Source organism: Myotis daubentonii, chromosome 10 (genome assembly GCF_963259705.1).
Source record: "Myotis daubentonii chromosome 10, mMyoDau2.1, whole genome shotgun sequence".
Taxonomy (NCBI): Eukaryota; Metazoa; Chordata; class Mammalia; order Chiroptera; family Vespertilionidae; genus Myotis; species Myotis daubentonii.
Genome location: NC_081849.1, coordinates 82,562,249 through 82,574,872, shown reverse-complemented (window position 1 = coordinate 82,574,872; position 12,624 = coordinate 82,562,249). Strand labels below are relative to the sequence as shown.

At 43.0% G+C, this 12,624-nt stretch overlaps 2 protein-coding genes across 5 annotated transcripts in view; one reads left to right on the top strand and one right to left on the bottom strand.

The window, feature by feature from the left end:
* Positions 1-12,624, top strand: part of IMMP2L (inner mitochondrial membrane peptidase subunit 2) — a 477,803-nt gene that overhangs the window by 210,059 nt on the left and 255,120 nt on the right. The window lies entirely within an intron of this gene.
* The window catches only part of LRRN3 (leucine rich repeat neuronal 3), a 34,082-nt gene continuing 29,808 nt past the window's right edge, over positions 8,351-12,624 (bottom strand). For all 3 annotated transcript variants that reach the window (XM_059655884.1, XM_059655883.1, XM_059655885.1), the window contains exon 2: positions 8,351-11,367. In XM_059655884.1, coding sequence (XP_059511867.1) covers positions 8,881-11,007 — 2,127 coding nt within the window. In that variant the 5' untranslated portion in view covers positions 11,008-11,367 and the 3' untranslated portion in view covers positions 8,351-8,880. The remainder of the gene's footprint in view (positions 11,368-12,624) is intronic.

Sequence of the window (12,624 nt, the reverse complement as noted above, 5' to 3'; positions counted from 1 at the left end):
TGCCGTGTGCCTTTGCCAGCCAGTCTTTTAAAGCACAGTAGAGGGAGCAGGTGATAGCAGACACGAGCCAACATTTAACGAGGCCAAAGAAGCAGGCACTTCACGTGGACAGGCTCTATCCCTCCCTCTCTCCCTGGCCCCAACGCCCCTTGTTGTCTGTTTCTTTGTTCTTTCCTTGCCTTTTAGTCTCTTGTATCTCACTTTTTGGGGGACTAACTTGCTCTATCTGTGTCTCTCCTCTTTCTTTTCTGCTCTTCCCCCCTTCCCCCCCCCCCCACCCACTCCTGTTCATTGCGCTCAAGAAAATAACGTAAGTAGGACGTTGAATTGGAATCGTAACCTGGGTTCAGGACATGAGACCGTAGAAAGCACCAAAATAGCGATAGGAGTGAAATTAGAGTTTCAGTTTTTGAAGAAGTTGTGACGCCAACAGTATAAGGCAATCTTGTCCAAGAATAGATTCTCCTCTAGCTGGGAAATTGTGAGGTGAACCACATTTTCGCAGGTGGAACACACCTTAATAAGTGTTCTCTTTTTCAGCTCAAAATAGGACTTTTCATTAGAATAAAAATGGTGGTTTTTTTTTTTCTATTTTAGAAAATGGAGACTTATTGCTGTTTTTATACAGAGAACAGGCACTATTTTATGTCGTCTGTGTCAAAAAGAACAGCTTTCTCGATGGAGATGACTAACCTGTGTCGGGCTCAGGTTACTCACCGTCACCTGGAGTTTTCTCAAGACACACCTGGGAGCTGCCCAGTTGCTCGCACATTCCTTCTCTTTCCTTCGCCGAGTTGTTCTACTGTAGATAGCTCTCACCTCGCACAGGCAGGGCGTCTTCCTGGTCCATCTTTGTAGAACAGGAAGCTCCTAACATTTTAATTTCTTGGTAAATACCATTGGACAAAGAAAGAGCAACCTGGCCCAGTCTCAGGCCATTGTTCTAGTTTATTAGAATCATTTAGGATTTGGCCTCTGGGTAATGGTGCCATGGAGATTCCCAGAGCAGTAAAATTGTGTCCTAATTTAGTCTTTCATTAGCTCAGTTCCAAAAAGTGTTCTGCACTGTACAGTGTAAATAGGGCAAAGACAAAAACGCAAGGTTTATCCCTTCTGCTGGTGAAACACTAGCCATCCAGTGGACATTATGTGTGTTTGTTCGCTCACTTATTCTCACAAAAGCCAAACAATATAAAATGAAGGGATCAATGGAGATCATTTTTAAAAATCATGTTCACTAACAAATATTTAGCAATCTGGTATTTTCTGCTGTCTTTGTGATACTTAAGGCATCATAATTTTAAAAACATACACATTTTTATTGATTTCAGAGAAGAAGGGAAGAGGGAGAGATAAAAACATCAATGATGAGAGAATCATGGATTGGTTGCCTCCTGCATACCCCTCACTGGGGATGATCCTGCAACCCAGGCATGTGCCCTGATTAGAATTGAATCTTGATCTCCTGGTTCATAGGTCGATGCTCAAGCACTGAGCCATGCTGGCCGGGCTGTCATAACTTTTAATATTTTAACATTTTTCTTTCCTAGAACAGGTGGTTCTCATTTGCCTTGAAAGGATTTTACAAGGAAGTTATATTGTTGGATGGCACACAAATGCTAAGCTGACCACCTATTTTCTGGCATTCTTCATTGGCAAAGCAGCTAATTATACTTTTCGGTTTGTAAGAACTGAGCATGACTTCACATGAATTAAACAAAAAAAAACAGTGGGAGTGTTTTTCAGTAAAATGTTATCTCTAATCTTTTTTTTTTTTTTTTAAGCCATGTCCCACTTTTCCCACTGGGCTACACTAATTTATTGTAAGTAGTTTGCAGGGTTTTATCTATAAGTTACACCTACTTGGAGCAAACAATGTCATTGTTTGTTTGTGGTTGGCTATTAGATTAACCAAAGAACTTGTATGCATATATGCATAACCCATAGACACAGACAATAGTGCAGTGAAGGCCTGGGGAGGGGGTAGGAGTGGGGTGGAGGAAGTGGTGGGGGACATCTGTAATACTTTCAATAATAAGGAAATGTTTGAAAAAATTTAAGATGGGTTCAGCAGTTATATAAGAAGCAGTGAATTGTATGGGGTGGACAAAGGTGGGTTTACATAATACAAATAAATAATACAACAATCAACACTAATAAAAGAGAAAAATGGTAATTGGCGTACGAGCTACCCTTTTCATTGGCTAATCAGGGCTATATGCAAATTAACTAAGATTGGCAGTTAACTGACAACTATGATTGGCAGTTAACTGACAACAAGATGGCGGTTAATTTGCATATGTAGGCACAATGCAGGGAGGCGAAAGGGAAAGCAGGAAGAAGCCCCCTGCCACTGACAGTGATCGGAAACCCAGGGGGGAGCTAAGAGCTGGGGGGCAGGGCAAAGGCGGCCCCAGGGCCGCCTTTGCCCTGCCCCCCAGCCATGATCGGAGAATCAGGTGCCTTTGCCGCCCTGGCCAGTGATAGCAGGAAGTAGGGGTGGAGCCAGCGATGGGAGCTGGGCACGGTCGAAGCTGGCAGTCCCGGGAGCTAGGGGTCCCTTGCCTGGGCCTAAAGCGGAGCCCACGATCGCGGGGCCGCTGCAGCTGCGGGTCCCCACTGCCCGGGCCGGACGCCTAGGCCAGAGGCATCAGGCCTGGGCAAGGGGCCGATCCTGCGATTGGAGGGTGATGGGGGTCAACGCCTGAGGCCTCCCAGTATGTGAGAGGGGGCAGGCTGGGCTGAGGGACACTCCCCCCCCCCCCCCACACCCAGTGCACGAATTTCGTGCACCGGGCCCCTAGTTAATAATAATACCAGATAAACTGTGCTTCGTGGACTCACAGCTGGTAGGCCTACTTTTGCCCACCATGTGTTGCCCGTGTCCTAAAAAGTAGCTGCCACAGCTGAATACTGAGGCACACTGTTTCTCCCCCCCTGTGGTCCTGTGGCCCCCGGGGCTCCTGTAGGGCCCGGAGAGTCAGTGCTGGCGGGATGCGTAGCCATGGGACAGGGCCAGCGCCTTCGGTTATTGTCTTTGCGAGAGAGTGTCGCCCTGGTTGAGCTGGTGCTAAGTAGACAGAAGCAGAGGAGAGCTGTGGCCAGAGGCTCTTGTTTCCTCTGCCAGAACAAAGGCCGCTGGTTACTCCAGGCTCCTGGCAGCATCCACATGCAGCAAATCTGTGGGAAACGCTAGACGACACCTTTTTGCACTGAGTACCTGTCTACAGAGGTGCAGGAGCGCATCTGTATTCCGGCTGCATTCCCTAGCGAGATGTTGAAAGTAATTTCTTAACTCAGTCATGTGAAAGGTCTCCCCAGAACTCCACACTGATTTCTGTCCTCTGGTAAAGCTGTTGGAATGCTACTTGCTTTTAAGAAGCTGAACTGCTTTTGACTTTGTTTTTCTCATTCAAAGCACTGAGGTGGTAATTTAATATCTTCACCCCTCAAATCAAATCATTCTTTCTTCCTCTCATTTGCTCGGCTTCTTGGCTTATCAAGCTTGATTACATGTGCCTTTTCTTACTTTGAGAAATGCGGCCTGAAAGTGTGAAATGGAAAAATTGATCTTCCTAAGTAAATGAAGCAATATGGCAGTGTTTTGGGTAAGTCTTGTTTTGCATGATGGAAAGTTGTAATTTTGGCTGATCATTTTTTTCCCATGATTAGGAAATGGTGAAATGAATCATTGGCAATAAATAAACACCAATTTAAAAACGTCTCTTCTTCAAACAAAAGGAAACATCTTTTCAAGGCATCTAAATGGCTCTTCCAGCGTGATGCTTAGTATACATTTGCTATAGCATGAATCCTTCTTGGGAATTGATTTTAATTTTGTTTGCATCTTTACCAAACCATTGTAAACGCTGCCAGAGAACGGAGATGGAGGAACTGTAACGCCCTGCCTTCCACAGTCTCTTGCCTTGAGAAGCTGCATTGAGCCACTGTAACTACTACATTCCAACCTGACCAGAACTATCTTTCCGTCCTAGATTTATTCCCTTCTCTCTGCTGGTAGCAGGTTGAGTTGTGTTCCCAGAAAGACATAGTCAGGTTCTAACCGAAATCCTGTGAAGGTGGCCTCGTTTTGAAATAGGGTCTTTACAGATGTAACCAAAATAAGATGAGGCCATATTAGCATTAGTCCAATGGATGGTGTCTTTAATTAGAGGAAGGTGGGGGGTGGGGGAGATCTGGGCATGGAGACACAGCGGTGTGGGAGGAAGGCTATATGGTACCTTCTTCTAGCAGCCCAGCAAACGAATACCCTGTCCCTTTCTTTAAATGGAACTCCAGGACACATTCCCAGCTAAAAACCATGCAATCTACCAATGGATTTTCTGGCATAGAAATTTATAAGGAGTTTATCTGAAAATCTGATTTTGTAATTTTAAGCAAGTTTTCTACTTCCTGAGAGGTGTTTAGTTATAGTACCTTTAAATACTTTATTCTAAGGGTTGGTTATATGGATTATGGCTACTAGAACTAACTCTGCTTTTGTCATTTTATTCCTGTCTACAAGTAGTGTTTTTATTTTTCTCCAGCTTCAGTGTATAAAATAAACCAAGTTGGTGGTCAGCTTAACTGTGCACCAAGTCCTCACTTTTCAAAGGAACACACAAAAGCAGCCACAATTGTGTTGCAAGGGGCCTTTTCTTTCTTTTTTTAGAATTGCATGACCTTTCTCTCCAGTACAATACTGATAAGCCCCCATACAAGGAGGACCTAGTTAGCAATGCCTTAGTCAGGGTGAAATGATATAATAGAAGTGGGGGTTGTAGAACTAAATGCGAATATCATTGTAGTTGTTCTGTTTAGATGTGTCCCCAAATGACCATTTGGGATAATCAATATAGTAAATATATCTATGACAACCATATTATAAAACAAAACCAAAAACAATCTTTTAATTATTTGTTATAATTTGTTTTGGGGAGTTAAAAAAAAAAAAGGAGAAAGTGAGAGAGACTGGGTCAAAGAAAATGTCATCGCACTATAATCCCTCTTCATTGTTTCCCATCTCCTGGAATGTCAACATTGGGATGAAGCCTGAGTTGCCACTTAATGGGGACATAAACAATGAGAATTATTTTCCTGATATTTGTAATGGCTGTGGGGACATGTTATTGGAATTTTCCCTATAGCAACATATGCTTTTAAACTTTTATTTTTTATTTTTTGCTTTATTGTTTACTGACATATCTCTTCTGATTTTTCATGTATAAGGCAAATCTATAGGATTTTAAGGATTTTCTTCATAGTTGTTGGGAGATCTTACAAGAATTGATAAAAGTAAATTGATTCTCTTTGTAAAATATGTTAACATTTTGTCAATACTAGATTACCTTCTTAAATTGAACTTGTATTTCTTGGGTGATCAATCTCTCTGTGTTTAAAGTAAAGGAAACATATAGTTACCCCTGTTTCTCTGTCTACAAATAGTTTATGGCAAGTAGACACGCTTCTTGATTTAAGCAGTGTGAAGATGGTATTTGGCTAGTTCCTATACGTAGTACAGAATAAATAATCAATTTGAATTAAGTTCTTATATCAGCATGTTGTGATAAGCAAAACATTTTAGACCAAGAAAATAAATCCATGATTTTCTGAGTTTTATGATTCTTTGAAAGTATGGATTGAACCTGGGACTCCATTAAGTAACATAGTTAAGACATATTTGTGAAAACAGTGATATACAACCAGAATGTCATTCGGTAGAATATAAGCCCCATAATGATGATAAGTATGTCCTGTCCTCTTCCTTTTTTTCCAGTGACTAAACAGCCGTACAGTAAATATTTGTTGAATGGAAACAAAAGATAGTTCAATGAGCAGAGTAAGGAATTACAATTGTAAGCTTATGCTTGCTGATGTGTAGTTCCATTTAACACTTTTTTAAATTTAAATAAAATAAAAAATTCAGAACTGAAGTCAGTATCAAAAACTGATCTATTTCCATTAAATGCATTTCTTTTTTTTTTCTGTTCAAAATGATCTGCATGTGATTGGTAGCAAATTACAGCCTGGCATCACTGACAATAACACATTTCTCTCCATATTGTTTTAATGCATTTTTATTCTTATTTTCAGAAAATTTGAATTTTATTTTGTAGTGTAAATTAGAAAATATATAATTTCTTAAAAATTTTTTTGTGTGAGAAAAAATGTTTTCTTCCCGACAAGTTGAGGAGATCATTTGGCATTCATGGTGCCTAACCTTTAGAGTTTTGTTATAGGTCAAGTTTGCTGGTACATCTATATGGTATCACTAAATTATAAGTTCTTTGCTTTGAGTACTTTAACCAGTTCTTAGCTGATTTTATGTGAGATTTAGAGGGTAACATAGGAAATATGAAATGCCATTCTTGTTATTGAAACAAATGTCTTTTCTCTCTTACTGGCAGTGTAGATTAAATTTTAATCTAGTAAATATCATCAGGTTTTGCTTTGAGCATCTATTTATTTGAGTATCTATTTATATGTATTTATTTGGCTGTAACAAAATACTTCATTCCAATGATCATTATTAGGTGTCTATTCAGTGCACTTATTTGTTAACAGTTTTTCTAAAAAGATGCAGCTTATAATGGAATCCAGACTTTATGCTAAGTTTTTTATAGTTCTTTATGCAGATGGATTTAAAGGACGCATACCAGATCCCTGAGAAACTCCTTGCTGACCTATGCAATACCTGCATCCTAATAGGTTATATTTCAACTCCTATATTTTGACAAATAGCCTGGCTCTAAAAAGCCCTGTCCGTGGTGCTGAAACATCTCATGATGTATGAGTGTGTCTTACTGATAAATTCTAATGTCAGCCACTGTGTGATAGCGATACATCAGGTTGTACAATTTATGTTTGGGAAACACATGGAATGAGCAAGTCTCCTATTTTTCTTGGGTTAAATTAACACAGTTTGTCCTTTCATTTCAAAGAGTTCATACCAATTACTTTCTACATAGTGAAAACCAGCTAGGGTTTAATTAGAAACTGTCAGTGCTACCACAGAGGCGGGTGCCTAGTATTAACCAATGAATGGATGTGACTGTAGGACTGGAAACATTTCCTCAACAGTGGCATGTTGATGCCACGCAGGAAGCTACTGTAAGAAAAGTTAAACATTTGATTACGAACAGGCACAGCAGCAATTAACATGGAAACCTGGTGGCTTTGTAGAGACAAGTGATTTGCCTATAAAAATATAGCTCATTATCTCAGGTGTTTTTTCATTGTTCCAAGATATTTCTTTTGTACACAAATACATTTATTTTGCAGGACTATGGGATTTTTTTGTTTGGAAATATGACTAAAACCCTAAAAGATATTGGCTTTTTTCCCCCAAGTAAAATTCATGCGGTTTCTACATAAGACTCTTAAAATAATTAGTTATGTTCTTGGCACTTCGATTCAGTGATTTTCAATTTTTTTTAAAGTTGTGTTTTTCTGGTGCTTAAATATAATCATAGAGAACTGCACTTGATTTTTTTTTTTTTACTTCTAAATTTGTCTGAGAAGCTTGTTTCATTAAGAAAACTGTCCTCTTAAATTTCTGTTGAACTCTGGGATTATCTGATTCATGCCATTTTATGTTGGGTTGAAGCAAGAAAAGGGGAGAATTTCATAAAATTGAACCTATAAACTTGTACTAATTCAGTAGATTTGAAAGGAAAAATCAACAATTTTAGTCTTGGAAAAGCCGAGTCTCCTAAAAATCTAAATTTCATTGTTATTCTGGGGAAAAACCATCTACTTTGATCATAACAGACTTTAAGTCAGCACCTATAAGGTCTGTTGCTGTGCACGTGTCTAAAGTCCTTCTTTGGGGATTATGTAGAACATGTTTCGTTGCGATGTTTGTAACACAGCACAATATTAGATTTTTTTTGCTTGTTATTGCAGTGAAGTGTATTAGGTACTCAGAATCACAGAGAGATTTGAAGATAACACCTAGATCATAAGTTCTGCCAAAATTTGGCAACGTTTTCTGCAAAGCAAGCATCTTAAAGTTGAGTTACTAGTAATTATTAAAATAAGACCTTCAGTTCCTCAGATATTGATTTACATTATGTGAACTTAATAATTAAACCCACTACAGAAGTTTCTTGTTAAGAAAAGAAAATCTTTCAGTTAATAGGGGATTTCTTTACGTCACTAGTTAAGAGGTTAATACAATGTTATGGTTGCCTTTCAATATTGATAAGGTGCCTCCTCAAATCCAGTTTTGTGCATTATAAAAATGTAGCACCAGAACGCAATAGGCATGTCTTACTCTCAGCCCTTCAGGTTTCATTATAGATAAAAACACTTTTCTAACATGTGGTCATTTCAATGATATCTGGTCAGATGACATTTCCCAGAAATTATTCTTTATTTAGAAACAAAAACAAGACAAAAGCAATTGATTTTAATCCAAAATGTATTTTTTTTCCCTTATAAAAGAGGCCCACATATTCACGGTGTCTACTCTACAGAATTGGTCCGTTTCATTACACCACATGTCAATTCAAGTGTATCTGGTCACGGCAAAAACTCGTGGCTAATAGGTGTAATACAACACAGTAGGAGGTATTGCTCAGTTCAGCTACTCTTATATACTTAAAAAAAATACAGAAACGTGTTTGTTTGTTTTTTGTTCACTGTAGTCCAGACAGAAAAGTTACATGAAAGTTCTAGAAAATGGACTTCTTTTATTTGGTTGCCACGGTACCCTGACGCCAGTGGATTAAGACGCTGGGCTGGTACATGTTCCCACTGGCCGAAGCAGCCTTGGTGAAGCTGGGCCTTCCTCCCCGGAAGCCCGGTTCCTCTGCCTTTCCATTCCCAAGCAGGACGACAGCCTGGGGCTTCCCTCCGAAGGAGTCTGGTTGGTGGTTCTCAGGATATATTTGTCGGCACCCCTATGGCAGTTGCCTTCACTTCCAGGGCTGCACTTTGTTCGTTGCCTGCTTCCCAGAGGTCGATGAGGGGCGGGTAAAGCTCGCTGAACGCGAAGGTTGGCTTCTGTAAGTAGTTCCTCGCATGGCCACGTCCAGCTTCCCCGTTCATGTTTCGTGAGAGGCAGCTGAAGAGACACAGCACACCGATAATCCCCAGGAAGCCCGCGAGGCCGGCCACGAAGGCCGGGCTGTGACTCCGTCCGTATGCTTCTCCATCGGGGCCCAGCCCTTTCGTGGTGACATTAACACACTGTTTCCTGGTTTTCTGGTCGATGGTGGGGCTGTCGATACAAATGTTATACTCGGTCGAGGGGTTCAGGCGAGACAGGTTGTACACCCTGACGCTGGACGGTAGGCGAGCGCTGTGGGTGGCACCGGACGTGTCTGCCTTGATGAAGGTTGTCCACGTCACGCTGGACCTGAGAATCTTGGAACTCGCTTTCCAGGACACCAGAACGGAATTGGCCCGCACATCTTCGATTTGAATGTTCAAGGACCCATTGTTATCCTGGGGGAACGAACCATCCACTTTGATCATGACGGACTTTAAGTCGGCGCCCACCAGATTCGTCGCCATGCATGTATATACGCCCCCGTCTGCAGGGACGATGCCACTTATGTCCAGGGTGCCCTCAGAGTGCACGTAGAACCTGTCCGTCAGAGTGTTAGGCACAAGCTTTTGACCGGAAGGTGTTATCCAGGAGATCTCGGGCTGCGGCTCGGCCATGGCTCTACAGTGTAAGGAAACGTAGCTCCCGGCTTCTAAGTCCAGGTTGGAGGGGAAGCTCTCAGGTGCGATGAGGGGGAGGCAGATTTCCATCATCTCCCGGAAATGCACCTGCCGGACGTTCTGGCCTTGGAATTCGGGCGGGTCCACGCAGAAGAGCGACTCGGGCTCCATAAACCGGATGCTGGTCTTGTTCATGTTGATCCAGCGGATGACGCAGTCGCACCGGATGGGGTTGCTGTGGATGCTGATCTCCTTGAGGCTGGGCAGGGCCTCGACGGTGCCCTGGTACAGGGCGCTGAGGGCGTTGCTGTTGAGCATGAGCGATTCCAGCCGGGGGAGCCTGAAGAACGCGTTGGGGTGGATGTACGACAGCCGGGGGTTGTTGGTCGCCTCTATCTTCCTTAAATCCGGCAAGTTATCCACGGCAAGGCCGTCGATGGAAACCAGCTCGGGCATGTTGTTAATCCCCAGCTCCTTCAGGTGGAGCATGTTGCTGAAGTCCCCCCTGCGAATCCTGTGGATGGGATTTTTATTGAGATCCAGGAATTTGAGGTTTGCCACTTTCTGCAGAGCCGCCCGGGGCACCTTCCGCAGCCTGTTGTCATAGAAAGAGATGCTCTCTAAGTTCTCAAGCCCAGCCAAGGCGTCGTCGGGTATCTCCGTGAGGTTGATGCCGGCTATCACCAGGCTGCGAAGATTGATAAGCGGCTCAAAGTTCATGTCTTTGATTCTGATGATTGGGTTTTCCCCAATCATCAGAATCTCCAGGTTGGGGAGAGCGTCAAACCACTTCCTGTCGATTGTCTGCAATCTGTTTGAATTGAGGTGCAGTCTAAGAAGATTGCGGAGGCCAATGAAGGCTCCGGGTGAGATGGCGGACAGCGAGTTATGATTGACATAGAGCTCCTGGAGGCTGCTCAGCCCGGACAGACATTTCTCCGGCAGCTCCGTGAGCTTGTTTTCCTCCAGGTACACGGACAGGAGCTGGGGCATCTTTCTGACGCTAATGTTGCTGACGGAGGATAGATTGTTTTGTGATAAGTCCAGGCCAGTGAGGTTCACTGGAAAGTCCGTGGAGTGTTCGATGTTGGCGATGTTGTTCGTCTGCAGGAGCAGGACCTGCGTGTCGGCAGGCAGCCTGGCTGGGAAGTGGAAGAGACCCACGTCGTTACAGTCCACGGTCCACGCATCCATGTACGTGGATCGGGGCGTAAACCACGGCCTGACCTCACATGTGCACGATGGTGGGCAATCCGCTTTCTTCTCTCCGGCGTGCACGAGCGTCGTGATTGCCAGGCCAAGCAGTACGTGCATCCCGAGTGGCATGTCCTTCATCTTAGCTTCCTCTGCGGAGATGTCCCGGGCCCTGGAGGATTCCACAGTCACTGCTGGTCGGTTCAGCGGGAGCTGACGGATGAGGAGGGTGGCTCATTTGTCAAACGATGAGCGCCGTGGAGCCGCAGGGCTTTCCTCCCCGGGACAAGGTGCCGGTGCCCCAGTCGCACGGTCCAGAAATGTCACACATGTTGGGGGAGAGAAAGTGGCAGTCGCTTCTCAGATAGGATGCTGAGGCACGTTCTGAAGAGGGAGCAGGGGTAGGTGGTCACGGGAAACGAAGCGATTCATTTATTTCGGAGGGTAAGATCCAAACCCCATGGCGGTTCAGTCTTTGCAGGAACAGCAGCGTGATGCTAACTGTAATAAAATAAAATACGAAAAAGAGAAAAGAATTAGCCCAAAGGAAAATAATACCCGTAATTAATATCCATTAAGTAATTACGGTGATCTCATCTATGACGTTCTTCGAGTTGACAGTTAATTCAATATGTTTCGGTGACATTAGCCTTGATAGTGATTGGCGCTGACACTGCACAGGCCGAGAAATGGAAACTTTAGAAGGGTGAAATTGCATTAAGCATAACAGACACGCTTCCCCAATATTTCCGTTATTTCTGATTTTTACTTGCTTATACCTTGTAATTTTGTTATTGTATTTGTCCTTCTCTTTGATGATTAGTGAATGGGAACAAAAGGAAATCTTTCAGTGTAGATGGTTTTTCCCCCTCTCTTACAGAGACAAAATTAAAAGGTTCTAGAGAAATGATACTGTTTAGTTACAAGCAAATGCATCAGCCTGTGGCCCTCAGGTGCCCAGGAGACAGCTGTACAAGGAGCTGGAGGTCCTCGCAGTTGGCAGGACTTCCCTTGTCATGCACCCCTCTCTCCAGCCTCCTTCGCATAAAGGGACTTGGAATTCTGCATATTTGGGAGAGATGAGGTCTAACTTGCCAGGGACGTACCTGTAGATTTTCATTTTTAAGTGAAATTCAGATTAATGTTTGGCTGTTTCATCTTCCCTTGAAAATAACTTAGATTCCATTAGTCACTGACAGGGAAAAGAGTAACTTTATTACAGCAATAAAACAAGCCCTTAGATATTCTTTTAAATGGACACCGATGTCTTTATCACATAAAAATAAGCAATGCAAAACCAAGTGGCAGTGTTGATATGGGCTGCATCTCAAGGTGGCTCACTACTCTCATATGTACACGCCATCAGGTGACTGCTGCCAGGGAGTGGCCGGCTGGGCGGGGCTGGACCAATCCTTGTGGGCGGGAGCTGTGCGGCCAGCACTCAGGGTCTGCTGAGGTATCAGACTGTGAATACCGTTCTTTCTTTTATCTCTGCCCAACAGTGATGTTCCTGATGCATCTTTGACCGACCCACCGATAAGACAGGGGCTTCAGGGACAGAGACAAATATATTTGGAGATGTGGTCTCTATGGAGAGAGAGAGAGACTCCTTTCTTTAGTAAAAAAATGATTGCCTTGTTTTTCAAGATTTGAAAACATTTGCAATTCAAAATCACACCTGATTTTCCTCTTATCCTTCATTTTAAGAGGTGTGATTTTATCCTGAAGTTCAGATAAGTACTAAGTTATTTTGAAATA